The 26,837-nt window shown below is 46.7% G+C and overlaps 1 protein-coding gene across 1 annotated transcript; it reads right to left on the bottom strand.

Annotated features, from left to right (window-relative positions):
- Positions 1-287: 287 nt before the first annotated feature.
- OLFML1 (olfactomedin like 1) lies at positions 288-24,536 on the bottom strand. Its single transcript, XM_002916181.4, has 3 exons — positions 23,673-24,536; positions 21,258-21,546; positions 288-2,088 (listed from the first exon to the last, which is right to left on the bottom strand). Exons 1-3 carry the CDS (start codon positions 23,796-23,798, stop codon positions 1,298-1,300), a joined length of 1,206 nt encoding a protein of 401 aa, XP_002916227.1. The 5' UTR covers positions 23,799-24,536; the 3' UTR covers positions 288-1,297.
- Between the last annotated feature and the right edge of the window lie 2,301 nt (positions 24,537-26,837).

Below are 26,837 nucleotides of genomic sequence, written 5' to 3'. Positions count from 1 at the left end.
AGACTGGCACCGCAGCCTGTGCTGGTGACCCACACTGGGCTGAACTGGACAAACACGTGGGAAAGATTTGAAGAAGCCCCTCTGCACAAGCACAGCTGTCCTCTGTCACCTGTGCCACTTGGCATGCCTGCTGTGACAGGGAGTCACTGGCCCGCTACCTGGCTCCCATCCAGATTCCAGAAGCTTTCCCTCCCCGGGGCCTCAGGGTGCTGGTCCAATCACAGGCAGCACTTCCGGCAAGCTTGTCTGCTGAGGGCACGTATGCAAATAAAACCCGATGAGGCTTATTTGCTTAGTGTCGGTTTTATTGTGTTTCCAGCAAAGAGAGAGACACAGGGGAAGGTAAGACAAGACGAGGCTACAGGTGGGGTCCTCACCCTTAGGCTGTAGGCTGGTTTTCTGGAGCAAGCAGCTTTTGAAGGGCTTACAGGAAGGTCTTGTGCAGGCATGAAAACCGGCTGCAGGGGGCAGACCATGATTTTTTAGGATGAGATGCTGAAATCATTGCTTATAAAAGGCTGGGGGAACGAACATACGTATTTGATGCTCCCTTGGGGCAATGGAAAGACTATGGGATTTGCAGTATTTTCTAGCCCTATCTTCATTTTGAGGCTGTGTTCCTCTGAATGGTTCACCTAAACTTCTCTCATCTCTAAAATAGCAATTATAAAGACATCTTCTGCATGTCTCACAGGGTGGCGTGAGAATTAAATGATGTACATAGGAGCAAACACTTTGTAACTGGCAAGTGGTATTTAAATGTGAGTGATTTTACTTTCCTCTTGTATCTCCTCAGCTTGGTGAAGGGGCAGAGTTGGCAGAAATAGAGATTAAACATGAATAAGAAATGATACTTTCGCTGGGTGGTGAAAAATGGAAGAATACCAAAAGGCATTTATGAAAGAGGAAAGAGCGTCAGGAAAGGCCAGGACAGGAGCCAGGAGTATTAGGAGGCGGGCTACGTTTCTAATTGTAGGCGGGGGTGGGGTGGTGGGGAAGGGGGTGGTGGGGGTAAACGAAAGGCTGGACGTAAACTGAATCAGCACGTGGAAGGCCTTGAGAGCCAGGAGGTTTGGATGGGCGATGGAAGTTGAACATTTCCAAATGACAGACTCTCATCGAGGCTCTTGGAAGATAACTCAGGCCATACCATCCAGGGAAGGATGCAAATGCAAGCCCACTTCTAGCCTCTGGCCCTGTATGGGAACAGAGGGATTTGTATTGCAAAGGGGCTGCGGCCTCCGTGTCCAGAGAGCAGCGTCCACAGCCTTAGTGCTCTCCCCCTTGCTGGACTGCATTACTCCAGAGGCCGCTTTCTCTTTGTCTGGAGTTTGTAAATGATCTGGTTTCCATCATTCCAGGCATAGAGCTGCTTATCTCTGGGGTTGTAATGGATCATGGAATGACTTCTCGGCCGCCTGGGAAAGAACAGTTTGGGCAGGTCGTCCTCACTGATAGCGCCCAACGGATCATAGACACAGGTGATGCGGTGAGGACCGTGGCCGCCAGAACTATAGACCACATAGAGAACCCCACACAAAAGGAAGGAGGCTTCAGCATCTTGGCTCCTGCATGGAGTGTCCCATGAGTGTTCCACTCCCAGGGTACCAGGTTCAATTTTTGTGAGAACCAAATGGCCATAGACGCCTGGCCCTGAGTGGATGGCCCACAGCCCGTGCTCATCCACAGCCAGGTCAATGAATGTTGATGCGGAGTGCTGGTAGACCAGTGCTCGGCCTGCCCCTCCTGGGAGCAGCATTCGATCTTCCACCGTCCTCTTCTGCAGATTATATTTGATGATCTCATTGAGAGTCCCTTGGTTGTGAAAAAACAGAAAACCTTCGTGGATCACTTGGCCTGTTCCCTGCCAGGAATGTGTTAGGATTAGCTTCCGCGGGGCTGGCTTGGTGCTATCTTCCATGAATGCCCGCAGGTTTGCAAATTCCCAGACAGTTTTGTTTCTGGATCCAATAAAGAAATAAACCTTTTGGGGATTGCTGACAGCATCTTTCATCCAAGAACCATGTGTGTCCACAGTCTTCTTCACTATTTTCAGAGACTTTACGCCCATCAGCATGTTGTCACAGCCTGGCCAAACAGGAGAAAAAGGACAGGTACTTTATAGACATGACATGTCTGCTTTTCTCACAGATTACTTTTGTATTTTCTGTTTATTGAAGCACAGTTAGCACACAATGTCACATTAGTTTCACGTGTACAACACAGTGATTCAACTTCTATGTTAAGCTTGCTCACAAGGGTAGCTACCATCTGTCCCCCTCCAACCCTATGACAAGGCCATTGACAATATTCCCCATACTGTGCCTTCTATCCGTGTTTATTCCTTTTGTAACGGAAGCTTGTACCTCCCACTCGCCTTCAGCCATTTTGCTCCCCCAAACAATGACTAGTTTCTTCTTTGTATTTATGGGTCTGCTTCTGCCTTTTTTTTTTTTAATTCCACAGATAAGCGAAATCACATGGCATCTTCCTCTAACTTATTTCACTTAGCATAATACGCTCTAGGTCTATCCATGTTGTCACTAATGGCAAGACTGCATTCTTTATGGCCGAGTAACATTCCATATGCACCGTATCTTCTTTATCCACTCCTCTATTGATGGACACTTCAGTTGCTTCTGTGTTTTGGCTGTTGTAAATAATGGTGCAATAAACAAAGGTATGCACGTATCATTTCAAATTTAGTGTTTTTGTTTTCTTTGGATTAAATACCCAGTAGTGGAATTACTGGATCATCGGGTAGTTCTATTTTTGATTTTTTGAGGAACCTCCTTACTGTTTTCCACAGTGGCTACAACAATTTACATTCCCACTCATAGTAGAGGGGTTTCCTTTTTACTCCACATCCTTGCCAACACTTGTTATTTCTTTCTTTTTGATACTAGCCATTCTGACAGGGAAGAGGTGACATCTCTTTGTGGTTTTGATTTGCATTTCCCTGATAAGTGATGTTGAGCATCTTTTCTTTTCTTTTTTTTAAAGATTTTATTTATTTATTCAAAAGAGATAGAGATAGCCAGCGAGAGAGGGAACACAAGCAGGGGGAGTGGGAGAGGAAGAAGCAGGCTCATAGCGGAGGAGCCTGATGTGGGGCTCGATCCCATAACGCCGGGATCACGCCCTGAGCCGAAGGCAGACGCTTAACCCCTGCGCCCGCCACCCAGGCGCCCCGAGCATCTTTTCATGTGTCTGTTCTCAGATTACTTTTTTCCTTCAGTGTCTAGAATAAGGTTATCATACATAGATCAATCACAACTTACGGTACGATTTAAAGAACCAAAGCATTAAATGAATAAAGGGGTTTCTGTTAAGGGAACTGCTGTCCAATTATTAGAGTCAACGTTTTATTCAAGTCAGGATATAAACAGCTATTTGCTGGGCCAGAGACCCTGTTCACCTTCTTGGGGTTGACACAGTGAGAATCACTTGGGGGTGAAGCTGCCTGATTCAATTCCATTTGCCAAGATTTTGCCAGGTATCTTACCGTGGACTTTGCTTACAATGCTCCCAGGACAATGCTAAGTAAGTATTGAGGATAAAAAATATAATATCACCCCTAACCTTGAGGAGATCACCTTCTAGTGAAGGATTCTGGCCCTTAATCCTATTAGAATATTATAAGAACTCCACTGATCCATTCATTTATTTATTCACAAATGCCTGCTTGTAGTCAGCAGACACTGGACACCTGCAAAAGGCGAGATACTCAGCTAGGTGCTAGGAGCTGGGGGGCCAAGTTTCCGAGGTGCAATGGTAAACTAGGAATGGTTCTTGCTTTGTAGGTACCTGCCTCACTACAATAGAAAGCTTAAAGTGGATTTTTTACAAAAGGACAGAGAATGGTGATGTCATTTGAAGAAAGGGATAATCTACATTTGAATTGACCCTTAATGGGTACCATTCTGAGATGGTTGGGAATAACATTCTTCAGGATTCATAAACCCACATTCATGACTTGGGTTAGTAAAGCAGTGCAGAATTTAAACCAATATAAACTAAATATTTGCTGTTGCCTCAAGCTAGAGGCAGAAAACAAAGCAGTGGGTTGAAACCAGCTCTGTGCCTGCAGCGTTGAGGGTGGGGTTAAGGAATATGGATTTTATTAGATAGGCAGCGAGGGAGCTACTGAAGTTTGTGAGCAAGAGTGAATCCTGGTCAAGAGTAATGAAGTGGGCAGTTGTGTGAATGATGGGTACATGGGAGGGAAACTATATCGGGGAAACCAATTAGGAGAGTATTTCCATAATCCAAACAGGATCGTAAGAGTCTAAAATAGGTAGAGGAAGATGAAGTGGGGAAAAAAAGGGGGGGGCTTTACACTTCTCCAGCTCCTCTGTCTGCGTGCAAAGCCCTCCCTTTGCATCTCATGCTATCAACTCCTTCTGTCTAAATCACTGAGAGCTCGCTGCGACACTACCCCATATGCATCCGGAGAACCTCTTCAACTCCACAGCACCGTGCTTTCAACCTCCTCTAGCAGCACCCCCACACCATGCCTGTACTCTGGCCCCCGCCCCCCCATCCCCTGGAACTGTTCCCTAATAGAAATGAGAAACTCTACTATCCCACCCTCTGCAATAATTCCTTACCCTTCCATTTCTCACTTCTTTGTTCTCATGGACTCTGCTCTTCCATTTCCTTGTGCCCTCCAGTCCCTTGACCTCTGTTTTCTCCCAGGCTCTGTTAGCTTCCTTTCCTATCCAGCTGACACCACTGTAATACCTCTCTCACCAGCACCCTCACCCACCAGGCCCTCCTTATTCCACAACACCCGCTCTACAAAAATCCTGGTCCTGGATGAGTTCAAACATCTGGCTCTGTCCCAGAGAGTCGTGAGTGGTGGAGAAAATCTCACAAACGTGCCACTACACATAAGGGGTCTCCAACCTCAGCTGAGCCCTAAGCACCATACTGCTCTCTCCATGGTGAGCCCCTATCTTCCACAGCAGGTATCTCCAATCTGCCCCCCACACCCCCTACACACACATTACGTCATCAGTCCCTTCGCTAACAGCAGATTAACTCCTTTGAAAAAATAAATACCATTAGCCATGAAGTCCCTCCGCTTCCTGTCCCTCACTATAAACTTTTCGTAAGGTGTTCCTACCCTGGCTACCCTCCCACATATCGTGGAGGAGGCCACATCATTCCTCCAGTCCAAGACTAATACATTCACTTGTGCTCTGATCTCACCCTTTCCTGGCTTCTTGACTCCCTAGATGAATTGCCACCTTTCTGTTATCTCTAATTTCTCCTTTGCTGCTGGTTCCTTAGCTTGTAAACACCTTGCCTAGATTCAAAAACAATTCTCCCTCGAGTAGGCACCACTCTCTAGTTACTTCACTCCTATTATTTTATAGTTTCTCCTCCAGAATAGTCTATGCTCCCATCTTTCACTTCACAAGAACTTCACAGAAATTGCCCCTCATTGCATCACCAGGGACTCCCTAACTGAAAACTCAGACCTTTATGTTCGTATCTTATTTCATCTTCCCACAGCATGACAGTATTGATGAATTCCCCTTTCCTGAAGATTTTGTTTCCCTTGATCTTTGGGTCACTACTGTCTCTGTGAGTGCCTCCTACTCGTTTCTTCTCTGCTTATGGCAGAGACAGTGTCTGTGTTCACCAAATGCTATTCCATTTTCCTCTTCCCTACTTATATATTCGCAGCTTTCTTTGTAGTTAGGCTGCACTCACTGACCTGTCTTCTGTCCAATGGCATGTGGACAGAAGTGGTGGAAGCCATTTCCACCTGACCCTTAAACACGTTATCTTCCAGATGACCTTGGTGTCTTGGAATTCTTGTGGTGTCCAAGTTAAAGAGGGATACGGGCCAGGATGAAATTAGTTCTACTGGTCATTTCAGGAAAGGTGGGTCATCAGTTCTAATGGTGAACTTGTGGGAACTGCCCTGATACACAGTCTGTTGTGAGGTGAGCAGTGTCATGGAGGTGGGGAGAGGTGGCTTACTAGAAGCATGAGGAATCCCGTGGGTATCCCTCCAATCCTGCCGAGGTCTGTATGGGTCTCTCATTGACTGCTGGAGTGTGTGGTGGTGGGATGCCAGGTATAGAACACTCTTTCCAGGAACACTGGGCTCTCTGGGGGTCTCCCTCAAGTCTTTGCAAAGGCTTTGGTATCAGAAGCTGGATGGGCCAGTGGGTTGTCATTTTCTTCTCAATAAATGCCTGGGTTCTTCAGGCCAACTGGGGGCTCTCTCGAGTCAGAGGACATGAAACAGGATGAAGGGAGAGAAACTGGACATGAGGAGGAGAGGTGCACAGCCAGAGACGTCCAGAGGTTCTGAGGTAAACAAGCCTTGTAGCAAACTGCTTGTTACTGTGGCTGTTTGGATAGCAATTCTACCACAGTCCTTCAATCAATTCATCATCCACTGTTCTCATGCCTTCTCTTCTCTCCTTAAGCCTGTATGAAGACCTTGCCTTTTATTTCACGAGGAAATCGAAGCAAGCCGAGAAGTACATCATCTCCCGCCTGCATTCCTGCAGTACTTTTCCGCAGGGTGGCCACACTTCCATCCTTGACTCCCGTGCTGCATTCCCCACAGCAGCCAAAGTGATCTTTTAAGAATGTCAGTCAGATCATGTCGCATGTCTGCTCAAAACTCACCAGTGACTTCCCATCTCACTCAGAGTAGAGTTCAAGTCTTTACCTTCCAGGCCATGTGCACTGCCCCCGCACTGTCTCTCTGGTCTCCTCTCCTACTCCCACCGGCTGCATCTCATTCAGTCAGACTGGCCTTCCTGCTATTCCTTACATTGTGCCAAGCACACTCCTGCCTCAGGACTTTGTCACTTTTTTGATCCCTCTGCTTGGGAACCATCTTTCCAAGATAGGTAACATGGCTTCCTCCCTCACTTCCATTAAGGCCTATTCTCAGATATTCCCTCATCATTGAGGCCTTTTCTGACCACCCTGTAAAAAATGGCAACCCTCTTCTCCAGCTCACCATAACCCCCTTACCCTAGTTCATTTTTCCCCATAGGGCTTATTATCTCCTCTCTGACATATTATAAATGCATCTGTTAAAATATTTACTGCTTGATTTCCCTCAATGGAATGTAAATGTCACGAGAGCATGAATCTTTCTTATCTGTTTCATTCACTGCTGTATGTCTTGTCCCTAAGATAGCAAATGGCACGTATTAGGCCAGTATTTACTAAATGAATGAATGAATGAGTTTCCTCACCATCAAATCTCACAACCAATTGTATCTGAACCCATATTCTCTGCCTCCCCTCCTACTCCCCTTATTTTTGCAGTGGATCTCATCCCCTCTAAACCTACTCAAGGACTTAGCCTCAATAGTCTCTCCTGCCCTCCTAGACCATTCCCCTTGGTAAACAAACAAAACTTGCTACTGTGGCCCCATTTTTCACTTCTATTTTCTATATAATCCACTTTCTCTTCTCCTCTATTGAGGAGTTTCCTCGTCTCCGATTATGCCTTAAGCTGCTCTAATTGGGCCCCAGGCCTCTGCTGGTCTAAACTCCCCTGCCCATTCCACAGAATCAGTTCTCGTCAAGGTCACCAACAACCTCCAGTGGCCAAATCCAAGCATCAGCTCTCAGTCTTACATCCTAATCAACTTCTCAGCAATATTTAATTACTCGATCACTACTTCCCCTTTAAAGTCTTTTCTCCAGATTCTGGAACACCCCTCCTCTTGTTTGTCCTCCCATCTTTCTGGATTTTTTTCTTGGCTTGCACTGCGGGTTCTTTTTGCTCTTCCACTCAAGGAGTAAGTGCTTTGTCCTCACATCTCCTCTCTGAGCCACCTCATTCCATCTATGGCTCTGCATACATGTAAATTCTAACTAATGAGGAATTCTGAATTTGCCTCTAGAATGACATCCTATCTGGATTTCGACTTAGTCCAAATTCACTTATCCAACTGCCTGCTCAGGGTCCTTACTTAGATCTCTTCAAACTTAACCCGTCCAAGCAGAACTCTTCCAATGCAGAAACTCTCTTTCTCCCTATTCTTCCCATTCTAAGCAACCACATTTCTTTTGTCTTCTCTAGAAGTCATTCTTTTTTCTTTTTTTTAAGATCTTATTTTATTTATTTATTTATTTATTTATTTATTTATTTGAGACAGAGGGAGAGTACAGAGGGAGAGGGAGGGGGAGAAGCAGCCTCCCAACTGAACAGAGAGCCCGATGTGGGGCTCAATCCCAGGACCCTGAGATCGTGACCTGAGCTGAAGGCAGACACTTAACTGACCGAGCCACCCTGGCGCCCCCTAGGAGTCATTCTTAACCTCGTTCTCTCCATCTCCCCACCACCTACAAGTTCTGATATTAAAATTAACCTTTAAATTATGTTATACTTAGTTAAGATGCTCAAATATGTTTCTCTCCTGCTCTTCCCACCACTCATCCCTGTGCTTCCTGAATCTTGCCCTCTTGACTACACCACTACAGTGGTCTCCAATTTGTCTCCCTGATTTTATTCTTGCTTACCTACAATATGCTCTCCACAAAGCAGGAGAATTAATCGTTTTAAAACACACATTATGGGGCTGACCTGCTAAACCCATTCTCCTCCCACTCTTGGAATAAAATCCTAACCTCTTATCTTGCCCTGAAGTACGGACGATATGGCACCTGCCTGTCTCCGGGACTTTATCCTCCACTCTCCTCCCCCCTTCTCACTGCGTAGTGATCACACCAGCTTTCTTGCTATTCCGGGAGCATGTCAAGTTTGTTTCTGCCTCGTGGCTCTTGCATTTGTAAGTCTTTCTGCCTTGGGTACTCTTTTCCCTGATCTTCCCACAGTCTGCTCCTCTCATCCCTCAAATCTCAGTTTCAGTATCATCTCCCTGAGGGGCTTCCTGGGACTACTGCATCTAAATTTAAAAATGTCTAATGCAACATCTTTCTTATTTCCTTGAGATCGCTTGTCATATTCCATAATTCTGTCATCTGTTTTATTTACTAGCTTATTGTCCTTCTCTCCCACTCAACTATAAGCCCACAAAAGCAAGGCTTTTGTCTTCCTGGTGACTATTGTACTTGACTGCCTAACTTGGTGCTTTGTGGGTTCAATAAATATCTATTGAATTAATGAAGAAAACAGCTTCATTCAAACAGATGTTTTCCTACAGCCTCCTTAGTGCTGTGTGTCTGGAGTTCCAACCACAGGCCTGTCTTAAGTAAACAATTTGCAAAGTACTTTAAAGCTTTTAAGATACTTTCAAAGCCATTATTTCATTTAAAAATCTGACCCAAGTTTCTCGTCAAAGAACCTGTGGCAGAAGTAGGCAGAAGATGCAGGAATGAGGGTTTAAGCCTGCAACTGCTCACAGATGTCTTTAATGGGGAGGAGGAGGGGTCCATGGGCCACTGGGGAAGCTCAGAAACTGTTTCCAGTTGAAGAACAAGCACAAAGGCTTGAAAAATTCATAAATATCTGCAAATACATACACATATGCATGACACAGTGAGAAGTCCTTTATTTATATCAACTTGCAATAAGTGCTTATAATACGCCTAAGTGGTCAATATTTTAATCTCCATTTTCCAAATGAAAAGAAAAGGCCTGGACAAGTTCCTTCGAAGGTCACCCGGCCATGGGTCCTCTGAGCTCACTGGGAACCCGGAGGCAGGGTGAACCTCCAGCCAGCCCCCAGGGACAGGCCCATCCCTCCAGGAGGAGGGTTAGCAAGCTTACAGCCCAACTACAGAGAGGGACTGTGTCTAAGAACAGGAACATTCAATGTCTCACAAGTGAGAAACTGTTCATTTAATATACAGCAGAAACTAAAACAACCATTTTCCTTTCTCCTTCTACTCCTCCTGCTACGAGCAGAATCCTTAGAGAAATAGCAAAACGAGAAGAGTGTTGATAGATGGTTTTGATTAGGGAGAGAGTTCTGAGAATACAGAACATAGAATTTCCCCTTGTGCTATCCTTCCCTTGTAGAGGAAGCCCGGGACTGGGAGGCCGAGACCTGAATGGTCTGAACCCAGTCTCTGGTTCTCTATGTGTCTCTCTACAAGTCCCTTGGTCAATGTGCCCTTAGCCCTAAAATGAGGGGTTTAGGCTGGCTCTTCTCTAGAGTTTCTTCAGGGCTGAGAGTCTATAATTTTATAAATTCCTCTTTTGGAATCTGGAGAAAATATACTTCTAGTGTTTGAGTAAAAGGGTGAGATAGAACTCCCTGCAGCGCTTCTCTTGAGAGAGAGAGAATTAGCAGGAGAAAAAGGTTGGGGAAGGAAATGAATTTTAAAAACCTTTAAGTTCAGTCAAGATGCAAATTATTTAACTGAGACAATGGCAAACAAAGTTCCACCTGCAAACCAGAGAATGCAAATCTCTGGGTTTCCCTCAGGCACAATTGCAGAGAAGCAATTAGGAGAGGATTTGGCCCAAGGCCTCACAGTGACTTCATATACAAATATCACTTATTTGAATTTTTAAAATACTTTTCCCCCTTATTTAAGGGCAACACTCTCCAGACCTGGCGAGACTTGTCTCTCTACAGGGGAGTGACTCAACTCCCCTCTAGTTATGTTTTAGAAACATCGGTCCAGGGGCGCCTGGGTGGCACAGCGGTTAAGCATCTGACTTCGGCTCAGGGCGTGATCCCAGCGTTATGGGATCGAGCCCCACATCAGGCTCCTCTGCTGTGGGCCTGCTTCTTCCTCTCCCACTCCCCCTGCTTGTGTTCCCTCTCTCGCTGGCTGTCTCTATCTCTGTCAAATAAATAAATAAAATCTTTAAAAAAAAAAAAAGAAACATCGGTCCGGGTGTTGGTGGGCAATGGACTGGGGGTTGAGGTGGGAGAGACGGGGCACAGGGAAACAGGTAGAGAGTCTCTAAGTACAATCCAGATCAGAGATATCCAAATAATGGAAACGACATGGAAAAATGAGTATGGATTCGAGAAATACTCAGGAAAAGAGGTCAGGTCTTAGTAACTGGTTAGATGGAGGGAGCCCTCAAGGATGGGGGTGATGGAATGCATGAGATAGCAACAGAGACTGAGCCCAGGTTTGCTTGGGGAAAAGAGGTACGAATTCATTTAAAAAAAAAAAGAATTCCTGTAAAATCATGAGTATTTTGACTGCTTCTTGAAATTCTGTGCTATAAAACTTGACTTTTTCAACTACCTGGAATGTATTCATGTTAATAAACATTAGTCAACCTATCGAGTGACAGGTACAATGTTAGGCTCCGGAATGACAAAGATGGCAGCTCTCAGATGAGCAATTAATAATAAAAGCTTCACGCTAATACAATGAACTTGTCAGTGCAGACCTAATTTGTTGTAGAAATTAGGGCTGTTTCGTGCTTTCTGCCCACAGAAGAAGTTTCAAATATCTCAGCATGGCACTCAAGGTCCTTCATCTGACATCCTCCTGGCACGTGCACACCCCCCTCCCACCCCCGGGGCTGGCCACTCGTCACCTTGCCCTGACCTCTTACAAGTTTTAGAATTTGCCCATAGTTTTCCTTAGCTCACCTTCACTAACTTGGGATACATCTACTTGTCCTTCAAAACACTATTCTCTGGCCTGCACTGCCACGGTGCTCCTTCCTGTGTGTGCAAAGCATTGCATGCTGGTCTCTTCCAGAGCAGTTACTGTGCTGAATCAGATTTGCTTACTCACTGTTTCCTTCCAAGCACGGCAGACAGGGGCTTATTTATATTTTTATCCAGAGTGCCTGGGACCCATGACGTGTATCCTTCCTATCTAATCTCTTATTGTTGACTGTCCACAAACTCAAGAATCAATTTGATCTGGAGAATGCAGTATCAGTGTTCAAACTTCTATCCCAGCTCGTGCTCTGTCAACTTAGAAATCAGATAGATTTAAATAGCAAGAGGTAGGGACGCCAGGGTGGCTCAGTCGGTTAAGCATCTGCCTTCAGCTCAGGTCATGACCCCAGGGTCCTGGGATTGAGCCCCACATCGGTCGCCCTTCTCAGCGGGGAGTCTGCTTCTCCCTCTCCCATTCCCCCTGCTTTGTTCCCTCTCTTGCTGTCTCTCTCTCTGTCAAAAAAAAAAAAAATTCTTAATAGCAAGAGGTAGGTACAGACGTTAGCAGGTGCTCTTCCAAACTCTTGAGTGCCTGGGCAGATGCATGGCAGGAGAGCAGGAAACCTGGCTTGTGTGAAATGGTACTCAGTGAGCCACAGAAGGATTCAGCTTTGCAGGACAGGGAGTCCAGGCTTTCAAAGGGCCCGGAATACAATAAGTGCGCTATATGTTGGTTTTGGTGAGTCACACGGAAGTCTTTAGTAGATCTACATTAGAGGGTTTTCTAGGTTCCCAGCACTAAATTCAAAGTCTTCCATGGTCCCCACGTTGGAGCCCTGACAGCTTCCCTTTGTCAGTGATTAGCAGCAGATTGTGAGAAGATAAACAGATTGGATACGAGGTTCGTTGCTTGCATGGCTCTGTTCTCAACATCAAGTCGAGAGCCTCACAGGAACACACGTGGGAGTTGTGTGAGCCGGGCGGACTCCAACCGCGGGCTGCCTGTAGCTGGAACCCGACACAGCCAACCTCCTTCGGATGTTTCCTTCAGGCACTGGCCAGCTGCCAGAACTCCCACACCTTAGCTGATTTTCTTCCATGGGATTTATCCTCCTCTCTCCGACATATTTTATCTGTTAACCTATTTGTTTGATTCCCCACAATAGAATGTAAACCCTACAAGGGCAGGGCTTTGTCTAATCTGTTGTTTTTACTGCTGTGTGTCCTGCCCTAAGATAACATCTGGCACATTTTGCAATTTTTCTATTTTAATTATGAATGCGGTAAAGATCGATAGATGTAACTTAGATCAAGAAAAATTCCTTGGGGTCCTGAATAATTTCTAGAAATGTAAAGGGTTCTTGAAACTAGAAGCTTGAGAATGCTGTCCTGGAGGACTCAGGCCGGTCAACACTCATGGGAAGTGAGGCATTAAAGTGGGCAGTCCTCTGAGGAACGTCTGACCAAACAGCTCCATTTTGAATCAATTATCTGACTGTTGCAACATTTCAGCATTCCAAGGTTATAATTATGAACCTTTTGTCTGTATTTATTCTTCATTTAAAAACCAAGCTGGTTTTTGTGGGGTGTTTTGTTTTTGTTTTGTTGTTGTTTTTGCATAGTGGTTTTTGTTTGCTTTCTTCCTGTAGTAATATTCTTACCAAGCTAAAAGGGATAGAAATGTTCTCAATGTCTAGGTGTGCTACTGCCATTCTCCCATTTGTCTGGTTAGAAAAGAGTCATTTTGACATCGTGCCACAGATTCTTCCTGTGAGATGGATCTCACTTCATCCTGTCCTCACCATCCTGTCTCAAAGTCTAGGACCTGCTCTCCTGGACTTGAGGTTTGCAGCAGCCTCAAAACCATCAGTCACACTGCGGCCCAATTTACTACTTCCATATAGAAATTTGCCTACGTAAAAACTGATCTTGTGTAATGCCTGTTTCCAGGAGCATCAAGACCGAAAGCCTTATGAGATGCTGTCAAAGGTCCTAGTGGAAGGGTGGGCTCTAGAGCTAGACCTGGAACTTGCTTTGGCTGAAAGAATTCAGTACAAGGGACCAGACCTTAGTGTACTTGTGCTTTCTCTCTCAGAGGTCTGCCTCCATCATGGGAACAAGCCCGGGTTCGCCTCCTGAAAGAGTAGGGACCATGTGGAGGAGATCCAAGCCATCCCAGCTGAGACCATTCCCAACCAGCCATCCCTTCAGCAATGTGCCGCTGGGGAACCAGCCAAGAGCAGCCAAGTCTGGCCCAGAACTGCCCTGCTGCCCTGCAGACTCCTGGGAAATAATCAATGATTATGGTTTTAACCCATGAAGTTACAGAGGGGTTTGCTAGGCTGCATTATTATGGCAACAGAAAACTGAGCCGAGTGGGGTGAGGTCACGGTGAGCAGAAATGGGAGGCTGCCATGAACCTGCTGTGTCTGAGGTGGGGCAGCACGCTCCTGAACCGAGCAGGACAGTGGGAGACAGACAGGGCTGCATGAAATACTCCACACCCCAGTTTCTTCATTGGACAAGAAGTTGTAATGGTATCTGCCTGGCAGGTGTGTCGTGGGCTGGGGACAACAGGACAGAAGGGCTTAATGCAATCTTGGGCAAATAGCTGCCTCTACTTTCTAACGAACTGTTCCTCAAGGGCAGAAAATACTGATGTCTACTCTGTTCCAGGCACCGTGAGAGATTTGGAGAAGACAGCATGAATAATGCAGGGGCGTGTGAACTGTATTTTATGCTTTCAGAATAGCACGTTGGACACAGCATAGAGCAATGGGGGGACGGGGACAGGCAGCAGTGACACAAAAGGCTGAGAAACACTCGAAGTTCATGTGTTCAGCTGTTGGTGTGTTATCTCCCTTTACACAGAGCTAAATCGAGTAAATATAGTGCAGATGATAGTCGCCGTTTTTATTTAATCAGCAGGTGTTACTTTCGTGGAGAAAGACAAAATATTTCAAGAAAGCTAGGTCGGGGGGCGCCTAGGTGGCTCAGCGGGTCAGCCGGTTAAGCATCTGCCTTTGGCTCGGGTCAGGATCCCAGGACTCTGGGATCAAGCCCGGCACCATTGGGCTCTCCGCTCAGCAGGGAGCCTGCTTCTCCCTCTCCCTCTGCCTGCCGCTCTGCCTACTTGTGCTCTCTCTGTCAAATAAATAAATAAAACCTTTATAAGAAAATAAAAAAATAATAATGTGTTTGCGAGTAGGAATCATCATCACCCAGTGACCAAGAGGACGGCCGCAGTCCTCAGACGAGTCCCACCAGGAGATCGCAGGCAGCTGGGCCTCCTGGCTGCGGGCACCGAGGCTCGGCACAGAGGGCTCCCACCCCGCGAGCCCCGGTGAGCGGCCTGGAGAGGGCCCGCCTGGCCCCCACGCGCCCTCGGCGCGCAGCCACCCTCCCTGCTGCCGGTCAGCTCTGTGCACTGCGGTCAGGAGGACCGTCCCCAGCCTCCCTCGGAGCCCTGCCACACCGTGCTTGCCACTCTCCGCGGGAGCGGCGGCCTGTGCAGGAGGCCCGCCCCGCCTTGCATCCCAGCTCTGGCCTCCAGGAGCCCTGAGACCTGGGACAGACGGCTCACGCTCTCAGCGCGCCGACGTCCTCACGTCCAAAACGCGCGACAACTGCAGTGCGCACGCGCGGGGTGCCGTGCGACCTGGCCGCCGCGGTACAAGCAGAGAAATACGTAGAGACGACTGAGGACGTAGTAAGAGCGCAGTGATTATTCGCTACTGTGGGTCGCCTCACTTCACTCCCCACGGGCTGAAAGCACGGACTAGCACAGCGGAGGAGCCAGCTCCCGGCCCGCTCTTCCATCCACTGTCCGCGCCTGAACCTGAGGGCCACGGGCCCTCTGGGCTTCCACAGAAACAGCCTCTCCTCTCCTCTCCATTTAATCTGTTCTTTTCCATTATGAGTACTCGGTTTGGGGGTTACTTTTACCACACCCCTCCCCCACCACCTGCACAGTAGCCCTGACCTTCCGTCGTCGGCGCCCCTGCTCCTGCGAGAGCGCTCATCGTCCTGGCTGCGACCCTGGCTTCGTCTAGACGGCCGCCCCACTCCGGCGCAAGGATGTTACCCTGTTCCATATTCCGTCTCTAGTGCCTGGCACAACGCCAACATATATCTGGAATTCAGGGGATATTCATTGACTTGGTGAGCAAATGAATGAGTTAGAGAGAAGGAATGGGGGTTCACTCTACCTGGAGCCAAGTCGTCAGCTAAAACAACGTTGGGACCTTCTATTAGTATCCGCCGTGATGGGACTGGAGCTGTCCTTCTAGACTGCAGGCCTTCCACGTAAGTAAGTAAACAGAAGTGCTGTGCGGGTAGGCCTTTCTGGACCCAGCGCACCGACCTATGGGACTCGGCAGGAGACAGGACGGGCTGAGCTCTGCACACACCTCCGCGTTGCTGCCCCCACAATGCAGCAACTTCTGGGTAGAGAATGCATGGGCACACAGGTGCACACGGCGCACACACGTGCACACGGCGCACACACACTCACTCTCTCTCTCTTCTGCACTTACACTTGTGCGGACACTCTCAATCCCCTCCTTTGCGGAAAATACACTACTGCAAAGAAGAGCTATACATCTCTTCATGTTTCGTACCGCTGGTCACAAACTAGTGGCCCTTGGGAGTTGACTCCCAGAGATGTTTTATTTGGCTTCCCGTGGGCTTATTGTTTTTTATTTTGTGTTGCTTTTAATGGCTTCAAATATGGGGCAGGCATATTTATAATAACTGAATGGATCCCATAGGCATTTAAGTGTGCAGCAACCGACTTTCTTTGTGAAACCTGATCTAACAAAAGATAGAAGTTATTGAATTCACGAGACACAGGGTTACTTGAGGTCACGTATGTGCACCCTTGCAATAAAAGGAGCTGGGATGAAACAGGAAATAAAATAGAATCTGCACTAATGGCTTGTTTTGACTGCCTTGAGAATTTCTCTTCACAAGCTATTTACAGGTAGAAAGAGGTTAATACTCTTATCCATGCGAGAACACAGCCTGTGGAATCTGTGGAAAAACCGTTAGATAAACTCTCAATCTGGGTGTCTGAGGCAGCGTGCTTTGGCATAAGTGGCCAAGGGCAATGCAAAATTTCTTTTTACTAATAACCGAGCGCCAAAGATTCAGAATGACTTTTAAATATGTCAGGTTGTGTAGCAGTACCATTCACTCACTGTATTCTAAATTTTGTGTGCGTGTGTGTGTATGTGTGAAAGAGATGGGGAGTGAGGGAGAGAGGAGAGGAGGAGAGTGTGTGTGTAAGAGTTAAAAAGATTTAAGAATTTGACCTAACCCCAGAACAACCCTGGGATTGCAACCCTGGGATTGCAGCCCTCATGTGAATGTCATTTGGGGATTGTCTCTAAATAAAGGCTAAAGCCTTGAGAACAGCTCTATAGGAAACGGCTTCATCACAGAGCAGTTCTATTTACTTATCATCCCCAGTATCTGACCCTTCCTAGTTGACTGAGAAATATTCCAGGAGTAAATGCAAACCATCTTCTTCTTCTTTTTTTTTTTTAAAGTAGGCTCCATGCTGAGTGTGGAGCATAATGTGGGCTCACGACTCTGAGATCAAGAACTGAGCTGAGATCAGGAGTCGGACGCTTAACCAACTGAGCCACCCAGGCACCCCAAATGCAAACCATTTAGTGATGTCAGAATTTTCTGGAAGTCTTCTGAGACAAGATCAAATCTCCCAAGGAAGTTGCACCATTCTCTCCCTTCAGGGTTTCTAAAGAAACTCTTTGTAAGACGGCATGTATGTGTGAAGGAAACCCTGTGATGTGACAACCCCTCCCTGGCCCGTAATCCCAAGGTGTTTGCCCACACAAGGGGGCTAACTTGAGTCTTAAGGATGTTAGCAGGAACTATGTAGCTGGCTCAGTCCCTGCTGGCCAAGGATGGACTACACGAGGATCAGAGCCTTGTAGGAAGAAGGTGGGTATGGGCAGTTAGTACCAGCGGGGCCTAGCAGACGAGAGCACGAGGTAGGCAGAGTTCCAAGATTCCCTCCCCTGCTGTACATGCCCCAATAACCCCCTCCTCGTGAGGGTGAGCAACACCTGTGACTATGACAGGCTAGCATTCGGGATTTGGTGACATCGTAAAAAAAAGATGAAGGGATTCTGCAGATATAATTAAGGTCCCAAGCAGCTGATTTTGAGCTAATCCAAAAGAAAGTTATTATGGGTGGGCCTGACTTACACGAGATACAAATTCTTAAGAGGGACTGGGTACTTCCTGAAGACAGACACTCTCCTTCTGGCCCTGAAGAAGGAACAGCCACGTTGTGAACTGCCAGTGTAGATGGGCAGGCTCTAGAAGCTGAGGGTCTTGGTCTTACAGCCATGAGAAAGTGAATTCTGCCAACCCGAGCTCCAGGTGAGAATGGAGCCCTGCTAATGCCTTGACTGTACCTTCCTGAGACCTTGAACAAAGGGTCCAGTTAAGCTGTGTCTGGACTCCTGACCCACAGATACTCTGAGATAATGAATATGCATTGGTTTAAGCTGCCAAATCTGGAGTCGTTTGTTACTCGGCATTAGAAAACTAAGATAGATATAATTACTAACAGAAAGGGCAAAAAAGAAAAAGTGGGGGATGGTCCCAGTATACAAAATGCAGAAAAGTCTGCCCTTGAGCAGAGAGCCTCTGAAAATAATAGATGAATACTACTCACACGGTTGTGACTGTTTACAGGTTGGTCTTCCCCTAAACTAAGTTCTGAGGGGACTCTGCCATCAGTATTTCTTCTATAGACAATCTTTATAGCCTCCTCCATGGGCTGTGCTGACCCAGATGCTGTGAATACAGAAATGAAGATGTCCGTATGTTCACGGTCTGGTCGAGGAGTAAATACACACAGATACGCGTGGTTCAGAGTAGTAATGCTCCCTTGGAGGATTTAATGAGATACTCCAGGAGCACTAGAAGCCAATCTGCCTGGCAGGAGGGATTCACTGAGAATTCACAGCATTTTTGAGTCAAAAAGGGGAAGTGAGAGAAATATATATATATACACACACCTACATATATAATTTTTTAAAATTGCAACTGCACGTGGGTAAATTATTGGAGAAGAACAGCTGCAAATCAACTTGGGTTACTTCATAAAGGACCTTTCCTATATAAAAGGCCAAGAGATTTGAATGGAATTTTTGCTGTTGATAATTGATGGGGAACAGAAAAAGAAATTCTACACAGAGGGGTACTATGATGAATTTTGTGTTGTGCGGAGGTCTGTGTGAGAGCAGACAGCGGGCAAGAACAGAGGCGAGAGGAGCAGTAAGAAAGCCAGCACAGGGTGCAGACATGATGTGCTCACCCCTCTATCCCTACCGCGTAGCACAGGGCGCATCCAGTAGGAGGGGGCCAAGAGTGTTTGTTGAATCTTAAACCAAGGAAACATCAAATGAGGGCTCTGGAGGCAACAGGCATGGAAGTAGCAATTGTGGAAAAGTTGGAAGTTTTCACTCACCGTGGAGCTGGAGAAGGACTATTTCAGACCTCCAGGGTCGGAGGGATGAGGCAGAGGATAGGGGTTGAAAGAACAGCAAGCTCAGAATCAGGACCTCTGCTGAGCTCTAGCTGGAGAGGAAAGGGGCGACCCCAAGGCCTGAGGGGCTTAGCGAGTCCAGGGACCAGGAGCAGCTCAGGGCTCTAACCCAGCACCACCATGTAGGACTGGGATCCTGCCTGACCCCTGGCTTGAACTTTCAGGAACATTCTAGCTCAGGTCACATTGGTACTCAATTCTTCCCATCAGCTTTCAGGCAGCCTCTGTTCATCCTCCGCTCAATCACCCTCACCTTTACTCCTTTCTTCACCCCATGCTTACCCCCATTTGCTCCCTCTCAGAGGGTGGTCACCTCAAGACAATGTTAGAGCCAAAAAGAATCATTTACTCATTCAGTCACCTTGATCAATTGCTTCATATTTCAGACAGGCACTCTTCTTTTTGTCTTCTGCCTCAGCATGAAGATGTTCTCTCTTCTATCAAAACCTAATAACCCCTCTGTCTGTGTTGACAATCCCTCCCTCTATCTATTCATTCATTTCTTCACTTAGTTATTCACTGACAAATATGCGTTGACTATAGACACTATTCTAGGCCCTGGGATACAGCTCTGAACATAAAATGCAGGATCCAGGTTCTCACAGAGCTGACCTTCTAGATGGAGAGGCAGAAAATAAGCAGTGAGCAAATAAATTAACTAGAAGATTTCAGAGTAATAAGTATTCTGAAAAAAAAAAAAAAGTAGAGTAATAAGGGTCCAAAACTCCTCTTGGGTTCCTTACCTCAACATATCTGAGACCAACTACCCAGTGACCTAAGCCAAAAATCTGGAAAGTGTCCTGGACTTCTTCTTCTCATTCATTTTTCACTTTTAATTATCAGTTACCAAGCCATGGGGATTCCAACTCTCAATGGCTCTCAAATCCTCTGCCCTTCTCCATCTCAATGACACTTAATGCAGACACCATCACTTGTCCCCCAAATTACAATAGCCCCCCAAGTGGTCTTTCTCAAGTCTTCCTTTATGTCATGCCCCTGCTGAAAATCATTTAGTGGTTCTCTATTGTTCTTCCAGGCAAGTTCAACACCCTTTGCTTCCCATGCAATGCCTTTCATTATCTGGGTCCTACTGAACCCTTGAGTCTTGTTTCTTGTTCCCCAAATGCACCTGCCCCACGGAACTTCCACTCAGACATACCTGCAGATCTTCACGCTGAGGGTTACATACTCGCATACCTTCCGTAGATTGTGCCCGCGCCTCATGTGCCCCCTGCTCATTCTTCTCTAACACTTTGTTCAAACCTCAGATCATGTGTCACCTCATTTAGGAATACCCTCCTTCTTATGACCCATGGAGTTCTTATCAGGATTACAGTGAGAAGACGTAGAAAACCTTTAGCACAATGATGGTACTCAGCTTTTATCTTATTTCCTGGATGGAATTCCTTACATTTGGGGCAGATGTAATTAACATATAAATAAAGTTTTCCTATTTGTAATGAAACCATCTCAGAATACAGTCTATGAGCTGGGCGACTTGCCTCCCTCATTGTTTTCATAAAATAGACAGGAAATTTTCTTTCTCATTTATGTTTTTCTTGCTCGATATTTGTTATTATAATTCGAGCTCCTAACCATTATTCTTAATGGCCTGGAAGTGATTTGAATGGGATCACCCATTAGGACAAATCCTCTAAATATCACCATCCTGACAGCACACACAGTAATAAGTCACTGCAGTCCCCAGCCCTGAGGGTTGGCTGATGCAATTTAAAATTTCAGACTGTTTCTTGACACGTTTGCAGCCGCTCCCTACTCCCAGGGCACTGGGAGAATCCACCAACCTTCCACCCTCTCTGGAAGGATCCGGGACCACACGCCTCTTCCAAACCAAGGTCTGTCTGGAGATGCCCTTCCTGGGCTGATCTCTGACACCCTGACACTGAAGCTCTGACCTTCCATGGGGCCTTCAGGAACTCTCTATGAAATGAAAAGCTGCTCTCTGAGAATCTCTTTTCCTTCAGACACCTGTTCCCTGCTAAGGTTTCTCTCCCAGCACCTGCACCCAAAACCACACATCTGGTTCTTACTCTCCTGCTTGGCCAGACCCCTATCTGTGCAGTATCTGTGTCTCTGAGTTGGAGTCCCTAGAAGAGCCGTCAAAGACACCGTTCTCTTACTTGCATTCAGCAGGGTCCGGATCTTCTTCTCTTCTTCCGCCTCTTGGATGAGCTTTTCTGCCAGGGTCTTGTCCTCTGATTCCACGCACACGTCAGCTTCTCGCAGGTACTCCAGGTAGTCTATCTCCCGTTGCGCACGTTCGACTCTCAAGGCCAGGTTAGTCACTGCGCTCTTATACTCACTGGTGTAGGTCTGGCATCTTCCCAGCATAGCGGTTATGTTCTTCGAGAACTCTCGGAAGTCTTGAATGTATGCTCTTGTGGCTTGGGTACATTTTTCCAGTCCTTGCTTCAGGCAGAAAATAAATGCTCAAATTATTGCTTGTCATTTAAATTAGCCAAGTAATATAAATAGCCATCATTCACTGAAAAAGATTTTTAAAACACAAGTCATTGTAAGGGGGAAAATAAAAATCACCTGTAATCCTTTCGTTCAAAGTACCGGTGATTTGTGTATCAGTTTTTAAAAGTTTTCCCATGCATTTCATTATACATATATAAATATATATTTTAAAATGTGATTTTACTAGAATGTATGTTTTGTAACATATTTTCACTTGCTAATGTATAATAGATAGCTATATGATAATTTTAATGATACAGAATTCCATTGCATTGAGGTCCTATTATTTATTCTATTAGACTCTTTTTGATGGACATTTATGGATTTTTCAACAATGCTGAAAAAAAACTTTATATTTACATCTTCATGTACTTATCTGGTTATTATCTTAGGGGAGATTTCCAGAAGTAAGCTCCATCCCGAGCACCTGGCATAGGGCCTACCGCATAGTACTTAATCAATATTTACTGAAAGGAAGAATAAAATGAATGAAGACTGGAAATGGGGTGGCTGGGTCAAAGAGAATGTATACTTAAAGCTCATTTGGCAGTCTATCAAAATGCTCTCCATAAAAGTTATAAAAATTGAGACTCCAAACAGCAGTACGTAAGATTGTTCACTCTGAAGGAGAAGAGAGAGGAAGAGGTAGAAAGAGAGAAAGAGAGAGAGGGAAAGAGAGAGAGAGAGAGAGAGAGAGAAACTCCCTAAATCAATCCTCTTATTTCTTTCGTACCCCTTAGACACAAATCCCTCAGGGTGAGGACTGTATCAGTTTGTAAGTGTCCACACTGGCCATCAGTGACTGCCCTCTGGGACTTGACTTCTCCAGGTCCTGCCCAGGATGGGGAGATCTATACAAACTCTACCCCTATCTTTTTCAAATCCACATTCATAGCCATCCAAGTATTTGTCTGTACTTTATATCCTTGTCTGCAGATCCATTTTTCGGGTACTGAGGAAAACCTGCAGGCATCTGGCGGCGCTAATCCCAGGGTAAATCGGTGCTGAATGCAGAGGGACCACGGTTGAGTGTAATTCTGGCACTTTCAAGGAGGCACACTGGGGAGGAGCTGTCTGGGAGACAACAAGTGAGACAGCCTCCCCTGCTCCCAGGCCTCGGCTGGTTAGCTGGACAACCTTAGGAAATGCGTTCAGCCTGCACTTTGGAGTTATTTTACTTAACTAGATGATGAACTAATTTGGACTTCAAAATTTTTCAGAAAATATAGAGAATACATATTGGAGATAAGAGTGTCTTTGGGGGAAAAAAGTGTCTTTGGAAGAAGATAAATAACTCATCAAAATTTAACTTGTATAAAAGCAAGGCAATTAGGTATGAAATAATCGCCAGGAGTATGTCAAGGACTTGGGCAGAGGGTTACATTTGTCCCTAAGAACCTGTCTGTGCGGCAGAAATATTGGGTTGTTACACATTTTAATGAAGGAGCAGCTGCGGCGCCTGGAGAAGGGACCCCAGCACTTTCTCTCTGACATAGCTGAAGCCTGCCCATTTCTAAACCCAAGCACGGCACGGCAAAGAAGCCAAGACGCAGCTCCTTGGTACAACATCCTGACTTGATGTGGCCTCCTGTTTATCACACAAAGACGAAAAGCAAAGCAAAAACCTGCTACCATCCTGATACGGTAAAACATGAAAAAAAAGTGACTCCAAATTTTCAATTTTTGTATTTTAAAAGTTGAACTGTTGAATAATAACAACATTTTGGACATTTACCACCAGGCCAGGTAACATCCTAGGTATGGATTAAAGTATTAAATCTTCAAAATAGCCATAGGAAGTCAATTCTATTATCATCCCATTTTACATGAAAAAAAATCACTGGATCAGAGCACAAAGTGAAGTCCCGCTCCAGGTTGGGGAGTGTACAGCCTGGACTCTGGAGTTGGTGCTCTGAACCACTAGACTATGAAAACTCTCACGTGCGATGCTGCCAACGTATTTCGCATTCACTACGTGGGGAGCGTGCATCTCAGTAGACAGGGAAGCTGGGCTAAGATAAGGTGACTTCCGGGAGGCTGCAGCCCGGATCAGGTGCACAGACGCCACCTACCTCCAAGACTTGAAAGCGCTGGTAGATGTAGTGCACCATGCCCGGGTCCTGGGCACACCGGGGTGGGGGCAGAAGAGCCGCCAGGAGCAGAACCAGGATGGCAGCAGCTCGCCGAAGGGCCGTCATTGTCCTGAACACCGCCCAGGGGTGGAATCTCCAATGCCGTGCTCTCTAAGAAAACCTAAGGGTCCAGGTGGTGGTCTCTGGCTTTCTAGCCCCTGCTGCGAAAATCCTCTAAAAACAGCCAGAGAGCCAAGCCTGCTTGTTATTCCACCAGATGCGTGATCTCACTTTGCAAGCCAGTGATCAAGTCCAGCTGTTGGCAAGCCCGTCCCTGGAGGCCTTGCAGGTCGACTTGGGGTAGAGAGCTTCTTGGGTCCATCTGTTACCATCACCCTTCACACACACTGATCCTGTCCAGGCTAGTGGCTGCACCCTCTTGCAGGCCTGGGTGGACGTGCATTGGGGCGGGGGTGAGGGTGGGGAGGGCTTCCTCCCTTTCCTTGGCTCTTCGCGTTTTACTTCTGTTTTCGTCCTCCCTAGTGGACTCTGCAGTCCAATCACAGGCCTGACCCAACACAAACCACCCCCAACTTCTGCGTGTTGGAATCTCAGTTTAGTTTCTGGCAAAAATTCCCAGGATCCTTTTCCCAGAAGTCCTGTTGGGAGACCCCACCCCTCCTCCAGACTCTTTGCATTCCGGCAGCTCTTAAAGGCACAGCAAGGAAAAAAAATTAAAGCTTGGCGACACCCCTGTCTCTGAAGAGCCAGTGCACAGGGCTGACTGCCCTTTGGGGAGAATGGTACAAGGAGCCACAGGCCTGGCTGCCCCGGGGCTGATAGCTGAAAAATCAGAGGATTGAGCTCAGAAGAATTGTATTATGGGGCAAGACAGTAGCTACCTATACAGCGATGCTTCCAGAGCCAAGCCATCAGGACATGGAACTCCTTTTGTAAGGAAGTCCTTGAGCTTTCTCAGAAGCAGAATCCTCTTCCTGTAGCTACAGGCCAGCAATTCATAGGACGCAATTCCTGCAGGCCCTGGTCCAGTCCAAGATGCATCATATCCCTAGGGCAAAGTGGTAAAATCTTCCTGTTTTGTTTTTTTTTCTTTTGGCCTTTGCTGTCCAGGCCTTTAATGATCTCAATCTCTCCTTCAATGGGTGGGTCCAGAATACCCACAGCTCTTTATCAGTCATCTACCAAAGTGGGGAAGGTTGGGGCGTCTATGAAACGTGGGAAGAACTCTGGCCAGGAGTCAGAAGATCTGGATTTGCATTTGGTCCCTGCAAGAGACACTAAAAGACAGAATTTTCCAGGGTGCATTTGCAAGCCCCTGTCTCCATTAGATAGATGTTCCTCTCTAACTGTTTTCCACATGACCTTGGCCCCTAACTGTTCCTCCCCCTGTCCCTTGCTAAGGTTGCAAATAATGCCTCCTCATCCCAAAGGTTAATTCCACCTATTTCCAATAACCATCTTTGAACCATTCCCCCAACAAGAGGTGAACTTCGTCTGACTCCTCCTCTTAAAATCTCAGAAACAATACTGCCTGGCCCAGCCTCCTTCTCCAAGTGAGAATGCTTGTTTTGGAAACTTCTTGCACCGGCATCTTGGAACCAACTCTTATGCTGAAGGAGCTCTGGTAGATTTTATTCGTGGAATGCCTCAAGTCCTAATGTTGAGACTGTGAACTCAGATGGATAAGGTCCAACAGAGGTAAAACTCTGATAGTATTACAGCTAACTTTTGGAGGCTGGCGTTGTGGGAAATCATTTTCTCGGTTTTCTGTAGCATGCTTACATTATTTTCACAGTGAAGTACACATTCAAGACTAAAGAAGTCTACGGAATTACGGCGAGTAGGTGAGAAGGCAGTGGGAGACCATGGCTGTAGCATGGCTGTGCCCAGAGTGGCTGTTGGCCTGATGTCTCCACAGTGGGCTCCAAAGAGCTTGGCCTGAGCCCTGCAGTCCCGCCTGGCAGGCACTTACTTGCCCACCCCCGATTCAAGCCCACACCAATCTCTCTTCAGTCACTAGCTTCATAGGCACAAGACTGGCCCATCCACGCTAATTGCCCATCCCCGGTCTTAGCTGGAGAGCTTACCCTTAGGATCCCAGAGACAGCAAATCCCATGGCTGGCTCCCTGGCCCATTAGGATTGATGAGCCATGAGGCAGACCCTGAGTGGAAACCCTCGTGTTCTTGTGACCAGAGGTTTCATAAAGAAAGATTAAACTCCCTTTGGAAATAATCACAGATAATCACAGATTTGACTTCGGCCATCCTCACTTAGAGCAGGCCTTACTCAATGGAAAGAAAAAATGGCTTGGTGCACCTTAGCCTACAGTTGGAATAAAATCATTTGCTTGGCTCTTTCGTCTTCCTTACATTTAATCTCTGGACTTGATCGCAGCCATAAGCTCACTATGAGGACAGTGACCAAGCACAGTGACAGCCTGCTTTTCTCCTCTGCAAGTGTCTGACCCTTGTGCTTTTCTGCCCCTGTATCCTGAGAGAGGAAACTTAAGCTCCTGACAGCCACCACTGTGTCCTCAGTGTGGCTGGATCTAGGTCACCAGTCTTGATCTGTAGGTGCCCATCCTGAGTTGACAGTCCTAGGTGACCAGTCAGAACCAGCCCAGTCAGTGCCCAGCCCAGTCAGTCCGCTGAGGCTGATCTCATCCAGCTTCCCAGCTCCTTTTGGAATTCTTTGCCACTTTCATCACAGGCGGCCCTTGTGCGGCTGTGCCTCTTTATGTTACGACTCCCTGATTTCTAGAGACTCCTCTGCTCCCTCTATCCTCCACGTCACAGAGAAGTGCTCGCCACCTCGGGGACTCTGCCTCCCAGAGGAGGGAGAATTAACTAGACAGAATACCATCTGGGATACTAGAATTCAGTATTTAGATCAGACCAAGATGCTTCCCGTTTTTTCCTTCTCCTTTCCTTTCCCCCATATTTTCCCCTTTGTCTTTTTTCCCCCACTCTGGCCCCCACCCCCACCAGCTCTTTGCCTCAACAACATCCCCCAAGCTTCCGGCCTCTTAGAAGTAACTGCATTGCTTCCTGCCTGAGGGGTCAGAGCACCCTCTAATTCCCTGTCTATGTCTCTTCACATAAAGCATTGGCTGATTTTATGCCAACAGGAAAGCGCTTGAAAA

The sequence above is a fragment of the Ailuropoda melanoleuca genome, chromosome 8, assembly GCF_002007445.2.
Source record: "Ailuropoda melanoleuca isolate Jingjing chromosome 8, ASM200744v2, whole genome shotgun sequence".
Lineage (NCBI taxonomy): Eukaryota > Metazoa > Chordata > Mammalia > Carnivora > Ursidae > Ailuropoda > Ailuropoda melanoleuca.
This window is presented reverse-complemented; position numbering and strand designations above follow the sequence as displayed.

Excerpts from the sequence above, each read along its gene's own strand:
- OLFML1 (XM_002916181.4), bottom strand. The coding sequence starts at position 23,798 with ATGACGGCCCTTCGGCGAGCTGCTGCCATCCTGGTTCTGCTCCTGGCG. Across the intron at positions 21,547-23,672 it reads AGCGCTTTCAAGTCTTGGAG|CAAGGACTGGAAAAATGTAC; the intron begins GTAGGTGGCGTC and ends TTCTGCCTGAAG. Across the intron at positions 2,089-21,257 it reads CCGGACCCTGCTGAATGCAA|GCTGTGACAACATGCTGATG; the intron begins GTAAGAGAACGG and ends CTGTTTGGCCAG.